Raw genomic sequence first — 16,034 nt, 5'->3', positions numbered from 1 at the left:
TAATTGTTTTCATCATGTCTTACATTAAGTTTGTTAACCAACTAGTTCAGGGAAGAAATGAATGTTATTTGGTTAAAGAAAATGACAAAAAATTGCTTAATTAACACCTTCTCATGCAGGCAAACCTACATGCCACAGAGTAATGTGAAAACATTCAAAGTTGTGCATTTCAATTCTTCCAATTTCCCCATTAGTTCATGCTCTATTTCACTTCTGTGGAAGAAACCTAATCTTAAAAAATAATTCTAAACTAATTCCAAAAACATATCTTCCCCACAGACATAATTTGTAAAAAGCACATGAAACTTCTTTTCAAAGTGTTTGGGGAATAAATGAACCTTACAATGAAAACCAGACATCTAATTTGTGTTATGTTTTTCAAAGGTATTTTAATTTTCAGAGAAGCAGAGAGTGCCTGAAAAAAGATCTTCAGAAGTAGATCTTAACATGAAAACACTAGGAAGGAGATCCATCTTTTATTTAGAAGTTTGAAAATCAAGAATTTCTCAAGCTTTTTAAGAAAAGACATTTCCAGGAATTGATTCAGGCTGTTCCTCAGCAGGTAGGATGATCTGACCTCTAGAGGTATTTACCTTCACTGTCTCTTCTAGGGAGAGCTTACATGGGCAGCTTTGATTAGATACCTACCTTTCAAACACTTAACCAACACTTGAAGACATGGTTCTTACTATAGATCATATAGAATAAAAGTGATTAAGTGCCTATCTGTATTTTTGGTCACCTAAAATCAGTTTTAAAATTGGACTTTCATTCTTAAGCTGATTTGGATAACTGAAAAAATACCTATTCTCAGAAGACATGTTCAAGTTTTATGGCAAAAACTTGACTGAATTTAGAAGGAGTCACTATTGTTTAGCCACTTACAAAGTAATTAAAAATGATTAATAAGTATTTTTCATGTGAAAGCAGTAAAAACAAAGATACCACATGTATTTTCTTCATACATTTTACTAAGTGGAGAACTGCATTCTGTGAGCTCAAAAACGTGTGTTCTTTGCTGGTGTGGATTTAATCAGTTACCTTGCAGAGTCAATGAATATGATGTTTAAGGGTGCAACACTGTTCTCCACAGCGTTCTCCTGGAAAAACTGACTGCTCATGGCTTGTATGGGTGTACTCTTTGCTGGGTAAAAAATTGGCTGGGTGGCCAGGCCCAAAGAGTTGTGGTGAATGGAGTTAAATCCAGTTGGCAGCTGATCACAAATGTTGTTCCCCGGGACTCAGTATTGGGGCCAGTGCTCTTCAGTATCTTTATCAACGATCTGGACGAGGGGTTGAGTGCACCCTCAGTAAGTTTGCAGACCACACCAAGCTGGGCGCAAGTGTTGATCTGCTCGAGGGTAGGTAGGCTCTACAGAGGGATCTGGATAGGCTGGATTGACAGGCCAAGGCCAACTGTATGAAGTTCAACAAGGTTAAGTGTCAGGTCCTGCACTTGTGGTATAACCCCATGCAATGCTACAGGCTGGGGGAAGAGTGTCTGGAAAGCTGCCCAGTGGAAAGGGACCTGGGGGTATTGGTCAGTAGCAAGTTGAATATGAGCCAGCAGTGTGCTCAGGTGGCCAAGAAGGCCAGCCGCAGCCTGGATTGTATCAGAACCAGCGTGGCCAGCAGCACTAGGGAAGTGATCATCTCCCTGTACTCAGCTCTGGTGAGGTAGTAGAGGTCTTTTCCAAACTAAATGATTCTGTGATTCTAAAAGAACATTGAAAGGATTTAAAGGGCATATTGATTGAAAGTTAACTTTCTCTTAAAAAAAAAAAAAAAGGATTTCAGGAAGCCTAGCACTATTGCTTGTATCTCAATGCACTGTTATACTGAAGAAAAGCATTTCACCCCAAATTCCCTGTAATTTGCATTAACATCATCTGAGAATGATCCAGCACTTCCTTTGTTGCCTACAAATGTTCTAGTAGTGACAAGCTGGTGAACATCTGTTTATCATCATTCCAGACCCAGCATCATTTCAGTGCTGGAAGATATGATCACTACACACATAACTATAGATCTTGCTAAATGATGGAGACACAGCCCTGACAGTATTGAATCTGGAAGGGTTTTGCTGGAGTTGCATTAAGACAGCTACGCTTTTTCTTTCTGGACAAGGAGAAAAATAAGCAACATGTATGATCATGACTTCAGGTTCACTTAGAGAGTTGGAATGACATCTTGTAGAAAGTCAGCTATGTTTTTTTCATCATGCTCACACGTTGTGAGCACCAGCCCAGTGACAGAAAGTGCACAATTTTTGAGATATAACTAAAGTGAATACCATGCTCAGTCTTCTCAGAAATACTCCTGCAGGGGACAAAGTAACCTCTGCCTCCCACCTTTAGGCTTATTGTAGTTCTGCCTTGTGTGTTAGGACCAGATATCAGTAGCAAGGCAGTTTTAAGGATGGCAAAACATTTCTGCCTTTTGAATGTGCAATGTTAGGGGGAATGGCTTCTCATTCAGACAAGGCAACAGGCTGTCTAACTTAAATGCCCCAGTTTTCTAACTGATACTGTTATCTGACAAGGTTAGTAGCAGCTTTATATTACATAAGCAATTATCTGCCATATTGAAAATACTGGGGTTTCACAGACAGCTCTGTCCTAAGACAGAATTGTTATTCTGGTTCATGATACTTGGAAAAAAAACAAAACAAAACAAAACAACAACAACAAAACAAAACAAAGCAAAAAAAACCACATTTAAACTAGTGAGCTCAGATCCACAGGAATACATACAAAAGTCAATGGAGAATGAGATTAGTACAGTTTTTGTATTTCTAGGACATTTAGAGGGACATGAATTTCAGAATACTAAATCAGATGTCCTACTTTTTGTCTTAATACTGATTGATCGTACTGCAAATTTTGGTGAAAATTAACTTAATGCACTTTCAGAACATTCTTGAAACAGAGTTACTAAATGAATGAAAAGACTGTGGTGTCTTTAGAATTCATTCTGTCATATAGTATACACTGCTATTAATAGATATATTACTGCTTAAAAATAAACAAACAAGGAGATTTTGATTTCTTCTATGTTCCTTCATGAAGTGACATAAACTAAAAACAATTACTGAAAATGCCTATGGCCCCATGATAGAAATTAATTCCTCTTCAGATGCATTTCTTTGTGTTGAGGAGAAGCATTATGTGTGAGTTAACAAAAATAATTAGCAGTGTCATGAGAAAGATCTGAGGAAAGTAGTATTAAATGATGAAGAGCAGGACCAGGGCTAAAGGTTAAAAAAATAAAACATAGTTACTTGGACACAAGAATCATGTGGCTATTTTTTAATTACATGAGAACTACAGAGGGCTTTCCAGTAAAACCACAAAACTGCATGAATAATGTTCAATATATCTTTATCAGCATGGAATAATTAACCATTTTATATATCATTTCAGTTTGAAAACTTAAAAAACAACAAAAATGTACAAGAATGATGCAACTATATTCTGTGTGCCAGCTGTCACATATGACACTAGATTTGTAACTAGTGTGTCACCACCAGCTCCAGCAGACCTGTACCATATGCAGCAGTAGTGACTGTATGCCATGGACCCTACTGAGTCCCTAATCCTGTACTAACCTTCACCAACATACAGGGCCAGAAATGAAGGAATCCACCTTAATTGGAAATAAAAATGGCTCCGACATACAGCTGGGTAGAAGGTGGCAAAAGGTTTTCCACTCGCTATTGAAAATTTGATTTTAATAAAGTAATTGTGCAAAAGGACAGCTTTAATAATCCTTTCAGCTAAGATGGAACAGTGTATTTTAAATTTTGAACGAGAAGTACAAAATGATCTAAACAAGGCAAGAACTTTACAAATAATATCTTTAGCTGAATTGGTAACTTTTAATCAGTTTGTATTCAAACCATTGCTATGAATAAATATGTGACTCTTTTGGAACTTAAGTGAGGATGAATGAAATACTCTGTTTACACAAATCATGGTTTCAGGGTATACAGAATACAAATGTTAAAGAAATTTGAAATATTTCACCAATTTGATAAATTATCCGTCAAGTAGCCAGGGTGATCACCATTTTCTTCTTCAACTGTAAGACAAGACACAATGGGGAAAAATAAGATGTAGATAAAGGAAAGTTCAGTCACCCATCGTTTTCAGGATATAAATATACCTCAGGGACAGCCCTAGTGTAATCTGACTGCTTAGCTAAATGATGAAAAAAGAAGTAATCATGCCTGCTGTCATTTTAAATGTAGGAATTTTTCTGTTTGTTGAGGAGCAAGGCATGTCCAGGGAAATATTTTGGTAAAAGGCACAAATTTTTCATGCAGAAAAAAACAATATATTTGTTCTGTATTTGCACATTTCTCTCAGTCAAGAGGATTCTATGCAATGGGCAAAAAATTAATCTGTGTAACTGAAGAGGTGAAGGGTACCTGTACTCAGCTCTGGTGAGGTCACACCTTGAGTACTGTGTTCAGTTTTGGGCCTCTCAGTACAAGATGGACATCGAGGCCCTGGGGCACGTCCAGAGAAGGGCTACGAAGCTGGTGAAGGGCCTGGAACACAAGTCCTGTGAGGAGCGGCTGAGGGAACTGGGATTGTTTAGTCTGAAGAAGAAGAGGCTCAGGGGAGACCTTATTGCTTTCTACAGCTGCCTGAAAGGAAACTGTGGGGAGTTGGGGATCAGCCTCTTCTCACAGGTAACTAGTGATAGGACTAGAGGGAATGGCCCCAAGTTGTGCCAGGGGAGGTTCAGGTTGGAAATTAGGAGACATTTCTTCTCAGAAAGAGCAGTCAGGCATTGGAACGGGTTGCCCAGGGAAGTGGTGGAGTCACCATCCCTGGGGGTGTTCAAGGAAAGGTTGGACCTGGCACTTAGGGACGCGGTTTAGTGGGTAATATTGGTAGTAGGGTGATGTTTAGATCAGATAATCTTGAAGGTCTTTTCCAACCTTAATGATTCTATGATTCTATGACAGGAGACAGAGTGCATAGATTTAGGGTCTCAGCATGGTGAGCTGCATGTAGGCAACAGAAGATAAGGGGTTTGGGATAACAGCTTTGCAGGAAGGCTGGTCTAGGGAGGAAAGGTGAACTATTACAGGGTGAGGGAGCTGGGTGACAGGAGACAGGGCTCTTCATCTAAGGGGGTGCAATATGCGTGAAGGAGATGAGGGAACACAAGTTATTTAAGACTGACTCAATAACTGGTTTCTGCTGTAGGAGGCTGTGAAAGACAGGCACAGGTTTTGAGGTTTTGATTTGAGAAGCAGAAGTATGCAGCAGCAGTGTGAGGAAGCAGGTGATGAGGAGAAAGAGATGGGACGGCTGGACAAGCTCTATGGCAGGCTGGGAATACATGAATGATTATTGGATTTTTCAGGATATTTCAGGGCTCTGCCTCTAAATCTCCTTGGGACCCCTTGTCGGCTGTGCCAGTGACAGCTCTCAGAAGCCAAATGTTAATCCCACAGCTCCTATTCTGGAGCTTTTTAGAATTCTTTTTAAGCATTTCTACCAGGGCAGAAAAGCCAATGGAGTAATGAAAATTTCACAAGCAGTGTTTTGTAGAAAAAGGAGTCCCAGTAGAAGTTTTGTTCTGGAAAATTCAAATCAAAATAGCCATTCCCTGGAATCTAAACCAATAAAAATCTGAAAAGCAAATCAAAAGCAGACTATAGAAAAGTTTACCAACTATGACTTCTCAGATTCATGTTCTAGCTTGTGTAAATGTACACCCTGATAAAATATACTCTGTGGAACACCTTATTTCAAGACTGACTTTTCAGATTAACGTGTTAGTAAATTAAGTATTTATAAACCCCTTTTAAAAGCTCCGGGCAAAACAAAACATGCATTTACCTTGTTCTTGGGCTTTCTGTAAGGAACTAAGGAACAGTGCTGCAGCTTCAGAAAGAGATAAAGGATTTGTGTTTTGGCTGCGTGTTTCTAGAATTACAAAATCAAAGATGCCCAGTTTGTTAGTGTTTTATGCGATTTCTTTATTTTGCTCTTTGCTTTTTTATATCTACAGTTAGAGATACAAATAGAAAAAAATACTGCTCTTTCCTTCACTCTATAACTTTATGTACTCAAAACCAGCCTGATAAACGTCTAACACAGAAGGGGTTAGCTATTTCTTGCCAAAGGGGGTTATGTTAGAGTTCCTTAGAAAGTAAAAAGAACATTTTTTTTTCATGTGTTATTGTTTTGCTACAGGGTTATTTCCTCCAGGCACATTGTCTAGTATGAAATAATGTTGTTGACTTTCGTCACTTGTCACTTCAGCATAATTAATAATTTCATTTGATTTTTTTTCCACTGGGAAAAGAAAGTCAAAGGGACTGATGATAATGTGAAACATTATCATGTGAATGTTAATAATGTGAAACATCACCACTTATGGAAGTGAAGTCACATAGGTACACAAGAAAAGAAAATCAGATACATGGTCTTTATAATATGCTTTTTGGAATGAAGGATATAACAAAAGGAAGTTATATAAAAAAAGTGCTTCCTTAAATATGATTCCAGGAAAACAACCCCTCTCCTGTTTCTATAGATTTCTTTCCTAATCTGAGGAAAGACTGTGGGCACTTACTTACCAAGCTGCATTCTGTCATACAGATCCTTTTGCTGGCTCTCATCTGAGATGAATCGCCGTCCCTCTAGAAGAACAGTGGGAAAAGGTGAAAACAACCTCGCAAATCTGTTGTAATTTGTACCTTACAACCCCTATAGTCTTTTCAAAACCCAAAGTTACAGCATTAATTCTACAAACATAAAATTGGATGCATTTATCCCCCCTGGGGTCTTTTGAAATCAGCAATAGTCCATCCTTAACTGGAACACTCCCAAACATACTTTATTCTAAAAAGGAGTTGTTCCAGCACTTTTCATTCATATATTAATCTGCTGTAGAAGCTGTATGCAGTATGGAAGAATCTACTATATTTTCTTCACTTTTTCCTTGACTCCTATATGGTCAAGAGCCTTCAATCTCTTTGCTGGTCTATAAAGTATTGTTTTTTAAAGGGATTTTGTTATATAAAATGAAAAAGAACTAAAATAACTAAGTTATAATAATAAATAACAATAACAATTCATTATTCAGTTGGAAGAAGTAAATAAAAAGGGGGGGGGGGGAATCTTTTTTTATTTTTTTAATTTATTTGAAGGAATTTTGCTCCCTCAATACATACCTTGCCTGGTACTTTTTGGTTTTGAAACAATTCAGAATAGAATTGTTAAAAACACAAATGTTTCTGTTAAATGTGGATCTGCATGAGAGGACAAGATCATCTCTCCTTGACTCTAAATTTTATATTTAATGCTCCTTTAACTCTGCACTAATACCAGAAATTCAAAAGTTAATTTGCAAGAGTTAATTACAACAATATCAGTAACCCTGACATCCAAGTTCTTCTTAGAAGAGGTTGCTTGTGGTCTGAATACCAACTGTAATGCAAGATACTTGTAATAGGAATGTGTTTTATCCTATTGCTTGGGAAGATGTTTTAATTAAAGCCTGAGTGAGAATAAGGGATGATGACTATATCTAGTATGTCTTAAACCCCCTTTAAGATTATTTCAGTTAAGAGAATTGCTTTTCCAATAGGTTTTACAATCAAACTTCCAACTATATACATTTCCAGTACTTTCTGGTTTGCTTTTCTTCTTCCAGAAGTTGCTTTCTTCAATTTGATTTCTTTAAAAATTAGTAATAATACTGGCAATGCCACTGTTTCAAAGACAAGGAGAAATAATGATAAGCATATCCAGGTAGGGTTCAGAACTTCTACCTCCACAGTAACCTTAGGCATTTACTGCTTGTGTGGAGCCAAGCAGATCAGGAATAATCCAGTGGTATAGAAAGTCATCTCCTCAAAACTTAAAGAGCTTGGGACTTACGTGCACCCTTCAAATACAGCATAGCCTGGGGAGTCCAGTTTCTCCTTTGGAAATGAGCCTTTATGCCAAAAAAGAGAGAGAGACATGTCAGCACCATACGCCGTTACAAACAAGTACAAGTACTTACACAGCACAAACCTGCGAGATTCAAGGATGCTGCGCATTCAGCCTGAGTGAGCTGTTTACCTGAGGAGCACTCCAGGAGAAAGATATGAAGGACACTGCAAGGAACAGTGCCACTGAAGATGCTGTCAGTTTACGGAGTCCCTGTGCACAGTGAAGAACCACAAGACACAAGAAAAGGGTTTCAGGTCTGTAGATCTTCTCAACTTCAAATCTAAATGTGAGAGTATTTCCAGACCCTCCTTTCTCCCTGTCTTGCTGCCCAACCTCCTCATGCTCTGTGGCTATTTCAGCTTCAATACAAAGTGATCTAACAGGAGGATGAATGTTAAATCAAACACTTTATTATTCTCTTTACTCATTATAAAGGTTCCATACAGGTGAGAACTCTTATTGAGGTGAACGCCTTTTGTGCTTCTGCTTACAAGGACACTAGATCCTGCAGAAATGAGAATAATGTGCAAACTAAAGGGAAATATCATATAAAATGTATCTTGATTTTACCACACCTGAAGACAGAAACTAGACAATAAGCAAATGTAGGGGACTTGCTATTCCAAACAAACAAACAGGGAAAGTAGATCACTAGTTCCTCAGGAAAGGAAGTTTTTAAACATAACATCTTATTTGCATCAACCACGATTACATACTTGTCATGAGAGAGGCTTGCTTGATTCTTGGAGTTTGTTTGCTGATGCAGCACATGCAAATGAAAGCATTCAGCATAAATCCTCTGCAAACAAATTGCATATCTGCTTGTTTGCACAGACCATGTTACTATTCATGCATTGGTAACCGTGATGGGCAACAGAGAGGATCTACCATTATGATTCACAGTGTTTTATTTCAGCCTGTTTTTGAGAGCACATTTTGCTTATTTATTTCTAATGCAGTGGTTTCAAGCACACTGAACATAACTACATGTATATTTATCTTAGGTTATTTTTAAGTTAAAACTATTAACCCCCACTGCAGTTCCTAAAATATTATGTTCACATGAAAAATCTTGAATTGCAAAGTAAATGTTTCCCACATACCAAAAAGTCTCACTCACCTTCATACTTATTGCAGTGGTGAATCTTCAGTCTTCGTTTCTTGCGATAACTTGTCACAAGATCTCCTACAGGTTTGTGGTACCTTTTTAAATCTTCAGAGTGAATGTCCCCTCCCCTTCTGTGGCAGGGTGGGGGAGTCTAAAGGGACCTTTTGTCAGCCCTGTAGATGGAGAAGTAGAAGGTATGATGATGACTCCTGAGGGAAACCTGTAGTCTTGCAGGAAGTCAGTGATGTGATTGAAAGATAGACACACTTGAAGATGCACCCCATTAGCCAGGTGAATACTTTCTGAATACATCAGCATCAGCCCTGTGCATTTGCAATACAACGTCACCTTCTTGCCAGATGATCAATAACAACAGCCAGAAGCAGATATTAATATGGATGATGAGTATTTACCTAGGATAATCTAACTTCAGGTTGTTAGTCATTTTGGAAGCTGGAAAAGGTAGTAAATTACTCCCCAGTCATAACATGCCAACATCGAGAAAAAGGTGACTTATCCAAGGGTCACTAGCTTGAGATTGTTCCTAGCATACAGTTAGAGGATGTAGTCTCTTGTTTGTTCTCTAACAATCTCTTGCATATGCTTTTCTTACACATGAATAAAAATACAAAGCTGAATAAAAAAAATAATAATTAAAAAAAATCCTTAGTAGCCAGAAACACTTTTCTGTCTCATGGATTGATTGGAGTAAAAGCCCAGGTCGTGGGCTTGAATTGGTCAAGCAGTGGAGCAGTTAACAGAAGAAAGGCAGGAAGAGGGAATCAGAGAAGCCATTTCCATAAGCTACTTCTAAGTGATTGTTGTCTCATCACAGTCATGGATGGTCGTTTTGGTCCTCAGGCAACGAGTGAAGCATGCTTGATTCCTAGCTTTGCTTGTTGTGCAGCTAGTGTTTTTATCTCTGCTTCTTCATTTTTTCCTTTGTTAAATGAGAGGGGATCAGAAGGGGAAGGGAAGCAAACAGGGAGCCAGAAATTTGCTGATTGGAAGACTGAACAACAACAAAAAAACCTACTCTGGGAGCCTCACAAACCAAACCACCTTGTTATGTAACAAAAATACAAGTCATCCTATAGGTGTGACAAGCACATGCTCATGTATGTGGAGTCTGAATTAAGAGTGTGCAGGAAATGTTAAGGCTTGGTAGAAGCTTTTTCCTGAGATCAGGTGTCTGTGGAGACTGCTCTGAAGCACGCTGTTACTGAAGATGCAATTACTCTCCTGCTTTTGGGGGGAATTTCTCTCTGTTCTGTGCTGATGCCAGACAGAATGGGTCATCTAACTTAAAGATCTCACATTAACTACAACTCACTCTGGCATAGATGCAAGAACTGAAAGGGAAGTTTAGGTTTTGGCCTCATGCAGCTCTCATGATGTTTGGGAACTGCCATTGTACCTCTGTCCTCTAAAAAGGCCATGCCATGGTGCACCTTTATCCAGCAAAATGTATTCTACTCACATCTTCTTCAATATGAAGTTTACATTTTCCCTGCTATTTTCTTCTTGCTCTGACAGATCAGAGACATTTCTTGATGATGTTTAACCCTTAGCCTTAGAAGAGGGTTATGCATTGCATCCAGAAGACATTTAACAAGCAGAGGCTTGGAAAAGATAAAGCTACTCACCCGTCCCCTATAGCTGCTTCGGAGCCTCTCTTTATGCACAGACCAAAGGGCCAGAATCACAAAGTACAACTGAGTCTGTGAAAATTAACCCCCAAAGTTCAGCACTACTCACTGTAAAGTATATTGTCTTCACAATGGTTGTCCTTGTGGTAGAACAACCAGAATGTGTTTGGCACAGACAATAAGCCCTTATTCTCCTGCCACTGGAACGAGGCAAGTTAACTGTGAAGACAACCAGGTCTTCTCTGCCTGTGGAAGTGGGGAGAAGGAGAAGAGAATGGGAGGCATGGATAATGATTTATGTCACTACCACACTGTAGGAAGAAAACTTCAGCCTTTCTTATCTTTTGACCACTTTCCAAAGTCTTCAGCTGCTTGAAGTTGGTGTTGCTGGAGTTCCGCTCTCTCTTCCAAACTTGGCTCTGTTGGCAGTCCCACTCTTCTCCTTGCGGTGTCTGCGGCTCGTTTGAGGCTGCTCAGAGGGCAAAAGGGAGCTCAGCTGGACAGGTCAAAACCTGAGCTGGCTTATTGTGGGATCAGGTGACCATCAGCTCAAGAGCACATTCAGGACCTTGACAGCATCCTCTAATCAGTCAAAATTGTTTTAATGCTGTCCTGTCAGGTGTCTCAATGGCATTAAAGTGCCTAAAGTTGAAGGGTTTAGTTTCAGCCAGTAGCAAGAAACAGCCTACTTTCCCCAAACACCATCCAGGACACCTAAGACACCCATGCAGGTCTGCCAGCTGTGACACAAGGCCTGCAAGAGACCCAAGCACTTGTAGAGAAGGAGGTGGGAGCAGGCAGGATTCCTAGGGCACCGAAACTGTCACTAATTCCTTGTGACTAGGAACTGAATCAATTCTACAGTTTGCCTCTCTGTGGAGGGAAACAGGACCTCGACGAGCACCCTCTGGCCTCAGAGCATCTGACATTAAGAGAGAAAGACTGAATTCCCATCTGGAGATGTCTGTTTCTCTTCATTGGCTTCAGACAGAGCCTAGACAGCTGGCATTTTACACAGACCACATCAGGTGAAATGAACCCAATCCAAAATCAAATTTCCATAGTGGTCTAAAATTAGGAGCTTCATAATCCTTAATGAAAAAGTGTGGAAATCAGACAGAGACTAAAGAAGAAAGGTTTTTGGTTTCCTTAAATTCTTGTTGTGTCTTTGTGACTTAGGGCCCTAAATCCATTTAATTTTACTATGACCAAGGATTCTAAGTGGCTGTAGTGTTTAAAAAAAATGTATTTCAAAACCACCTCCCTGGAAATAAGAAGTCTGTGTGCAGAGCAAGGAACTCCAGGTTTGTCAATTCTACTTCAGTGATTAAATTTTAAAAGACTCTCCTTCTCCCTTCATAGCTCTTTCGTGTCATGGTTCTATGAGAAGGGGGTCCTCTCACTTCTCCCAGAAATCTAACCACTTCTGGGATGGCATATGGACACGATTTATTTGCAAACAGCAACAGAGGGCAATAGTTTGTACATTGTAAAATGCACTTACTGAAGGTTCTTGCATTCACAAATAAATAAATAAATAAATAAATAAACAAAATGGATGTGTATAGGCATATATAAGCCTGTACTGTTGAAAATGAAGCAGCCTATAATTGGGTTATGGTTCATGACACATTGAAAAACTACAGCACTTCAGGGTGATAAGCTGCACACTAAACACTCATTGTCAATCCTGCCATTTCTCAGCTGATTCATATAAATGAGGAAGTGTCTTTGGCATGTAATCAATACCTTAAGTGAGGGAAGTAGAGTGTAGCAGCTGTAGCAGCAGGATCCCTTATTAGAAAGAACGTAACCTATGCTTATTCTTAAAGATGATCTAAAGGGCAGAGGCTGCTTATCCTGACACTGTAAATGATAAAAAGCCAATTTCTGGGATTGGCGTTCAGTGCTGAGGTACGTGAAAGTTCTTGCATGGTGGAGATTTACCTTGTGGAGTCAAACATACATCACTGACTTACTTCATGACCATGTGTTTTCCCAAATCTTTCCCTAAAAATATAGGCTACAGTCATTGTGCCCATCTATTTTTAAACTGCTGGTAAGGTCACCAATGTTCTGCTGCTTGCTCTTGAGTAGAAGGTGTAGCTGTCGTGTGGAGGTGGTCATACGTCAGCCAATACAATATCCTGATGGTGTCAAGGTACAAATCCCCTGTTACCATGACCCTTGTCTCTTATGTTTATTCTCATTTATTTTGTGCTTTTCTGCTAGCTTGGCAACTCTTTGGCAAATTCATCTCACTTCTGTCTGTCATGTGAACAGCATCTAGCACGGTGTAGTTATGGCTGTACATGCTAGTCTTAAAATGCTAGTATCTTAAAAGACTGAACTATTGTGGCAGAGTCTGCAAAACAGGAATTGCAGACAAATGGTATTGTACTTAACTTGCATTAAGGGCACTTAAGTTAGATTGAAAGGCTGGCTTTCTAACGGTAGCATAGTGAAATACAGATTGCCTTAGAAGGCTTTGAATATAATCACTGAGAAGATCAGAGAATATATTAGCCAAGCCCTTGTTAGGACTAGTTGGTAAACTGATCCTGCCCATGGACAGGGTGGTGAACTGTACAATCTCTGAACAACTTGGTTTGGTCCTGTTTTTTATGTATCTGTGACCTTTCAAAGCCAGAATATCTTAAGGCACAATACCAGTGCTACTGTATCATTACTGGAGATGTTTTTCTTCTTTTCTCTACACCTCACGAGAAGAACTATACTACAAACTACTTAGCTGTACTAAAAACTACTCAAGGTAGAGTTCAAGATGTAGAAAAGACAGTCTGCTAGGGATTGTGTAAATGGCTCACACAGTAGAGGTAACAGAGTCTTTGCTGAGAATTGCAGTGAGATGCTATATTTGGATCCAGACACTACTGTTCTCAAAAGTGTATTGACAAAATGGAAGAGATTTCAAGAGGTAAATATAAGTAAAAGTTAAAGATGTTATGTGAGGTAAGGGATATTTAAAAGTATCAGGAAAGTGTAGAAATCAACAATATTTGAAAGGTGCAAGCATCACAAAAAGAGGTATTACTTCTGAAGTTCAGTGACTCACAAGATAGTAAAACATTTTTCTTCAGTGATGAAAAATCTGGGGCAAACACCAGGAAGAAAACACCAACAGAAAAAGTTTTCTGCAATTTGCAAACTGGAAAAGAAATCTGACCATCTAAGTATAGGCATTTACAATGTCTGTTAGCAGAAGTTGTACAGTTCTTCAGACCAGCATATACTACTACCAAACGCATCTTGCAGAGCATACCTTTCTGTAATGACAGAAGCACCAAAGGCCAAGGAGTCATCTGACCTTTTCTTCCACCCCCATGAACTTGGCAAAGAGGACTTTGTCTTTGTCAACAAGTTACCTAGAGGGCTACAAACTATGCTAAACATTATGCATGCAGTCATCTCGTCTTGGCTGAGTTGTATGTTTGTCACAGAGTCTCACCCATAGAGCTGGACAAGAAATACATGCTGTTGCTGAGCAGCTGGATGCTGACGTTTTGTTGTAAACAGTGGATGGAATTGGGAGAGAGGAGAAAAAAAAAGCAGGTCACACCAAGAGCTGGAGTGATAACTGGACAGTCAGGAGTCAGAGACTGAAACAGCCTGCTTCATGTTTTTTACAGTGCCCAGCCTGTGCAAGCACAGTCCATAAAATGTGCAGTCTCTTGGGCTTGTTTTCCTTACCCATTCTTAGCAGGAGGGAATAGAAATGGGTTTATGTGTGTATTTATATGCAAAGTGTATAATTTATGTAGAGAAAAATGTTGTTAAAGACAGAATGGAAAACCTCAAGAAGTATTTTCAAGAGAAGACAAGTAACTTACAAACTCTGCTGTATTATCATTTGTTATACTTTGAAAATGTTTGTCCTCAATATTTGCCAATGTATCTTGAATATGACATACACCTAACCCTTATCTAGTATGCCAATGAGACTATTAGGAGATTATTAAGGGTCTAACTAAACCTCATAGCCTGTAAGTGAAACACTTCTTCCAATCACCCTGTTTTTCACTCCACCTTTCTCAGTTTAGATTGCAAGGACTACAGGCAAGTTGTTTGCCCCTGTGCCTGCACTGTGCCTACTCTATGAGCTGTACAACAGCATCAATATCATCATCACCTGGAGGAACCTCATGAGAAAAGGTCACTTGTTCCTATCAAGATATGAAAAAACATGCATGCTATTTCAGTTTGGGAGGTTTTCTCTTCAAACTAGTAAGCTAAAAATCTTCCTGTGTGCATAAGTCTCTCGAAGATAAAAGAAACAAGAGAAGAGATGCTCAGCTGGATTGGTTTGATCTCAGAAATCTTACCTCTGCATTAATATCAACTTTACTCCTGGAAGAAAAAAAAAGTGTATCTAGTCAAAATGCTTACCCATCTGCTAGTGAAATCAGAACTGATTTTATCAACACCTGGTCTCTGGCAATGCTGCTAGATGACAATAAATAAAAAGTGTCTATTTTTTAATTATTTAGCAGTTTTCCTACAAAAAATGGGAGAAGTCAGTATACTTCCGCGATTTGGGTTTTAACCACAAAGCACATGTGAGAGCATTTGTAATTTTTTTATTTTTATTTTTTTCTGTGAGGTGCTGAAATAGCCTGTTTTAGACTGGGAGGTGGTGTTTCTCCAAGTGTTTCAAGTCTGAGAGGCTGAATGGTTATTATACAGGGCAGGCACCAATATTGCCTAAAAACATTATATTAGCCTACTTCCTTTTTTTTTTTTTTTTTTTTTTTTTTGTAAAACATATACCTAAAGATCCAGTGTTAAAATGCAAATCTTGTTGGAGAATACAATACTTAAAATATTTAAGTCATGACAAGTTTTTTAGTCACAGACCCAAAGGCAGAGCATTCAACAACACAGGGAGAGCATACAACACAGAGACTTTTTAATAGACCATCAGCCCAAGATGTTTTAACTTCTGCATTCCTTCAAAAAGTGGCAAGAGCTATGATTTTTTATATGATTTCTGTATTGTCTCCTCAAACTTCTACACGAGAAACTAAGTGAGATCTGCTGCTGCATGAAAGTTCACAGCAGCTGGAAAAAGTAAGAAAGAACTTCTAATAGAAGTGAGAAACATCCCAAGTACCTGAGAGCATACAGAGCAGTAAACTGTATTGTTATTTTACTCACTATTTTTTTTGTTTGTTTGTTTTAAAAGGCAGTGTGTGTGTGTGTGAATAGCAGTGAAACTTCAGGATGCGCTGAAACTCCGTACGATTCACTTAGGAAGAGCAGGAAAACTACAAGAAAACAAGTAAGAAAGCTAGA

The 16,034-nt window shown here is 38.9% G+C and overlaps 1 protein-coding gene across 5 annotated transcripts; it reads right to left on the bottom strand.

Moving 5' to 3' along the window:
• Positions 1–116: 116 nt before the first annotated feature.
• SPX (spexin hormone) lies at positions 117–16,016 on the bottom strand. 5 transcript variants are annotated; one of them, XM_083821872.1, is made up of 7 exons: positions 15,897–16,016; positions 9,085–9,245; positions 8,094–8,174; positions 7,908–7,965; positions 6,602–6,664; positions 5,859–5,945; positions 117–4,080 (listed from the first exon to the last, which is right to left on the bottom strand). In XM_083821872.1, the coding sequence occupies exons 2-7, from the start codon at positions 9,088–9,090 to the stop codon at positions 4,022–4,024; spliced, it is 354 nt and encodes a 117-aa protein (XP_083677998.1). In that variant the 5' UTR covers positions 9,091–9,245; positions 15,897–16,016; the 3' UTR covers positions 117–4,021. The 5 variants fall into 5 exon arrangements, with proteins under 5 accessions (XP_083677998.1, XP_083677999.1, XP_083677997.1 ...); XM_083821873.1 differs by lacking the exon at positions 15,897–16,016 and adding an exon at positions 14,005–15,869; XM_083821871.1 differs by lacking the exon at positions 15,897–16,016 and adding an exon at positions 10,719–12,605.
• Between the last annotated feature and the right edge of the window lie 18 nt (positions 16,017–16,034).

The sequence above is a fragment of the Anser anser genome, assembly GCF_964211835.1.
Source record: "Anser anser genome assembly, chromosome: 1".
NCBI classification, from domain to species: Eukaryota; Metazoa; Chordata; class Aves; order Anseriformes; family Anatidae; genus Anser; species Anser anser.
Note: the sequence above shows the minus strand (reverse complement) of the source record. Positions and strands in the feature narration are given on the sequence as shown.

Bases quoted from the DNA above. Each gene is read 5' to 3' on its own strand.
- SPX (XM_083821872.1), bottom strand. The intron at 7,966-8,093 runs GTAAACAGCTCA...TTTGGCATAAAG, and splicing joins TCTCCTGGAGTGCTCCTCAG to GCTCATTTCCAAAGGAGAAA. The intron at 4,081-5,858 runs GTAAATGCATGT...CTTGTCTTACAG, and splicing joins ACAGAAAGCCCAAGAACAAG to TTGAAGAAGAAAATGGTGAT.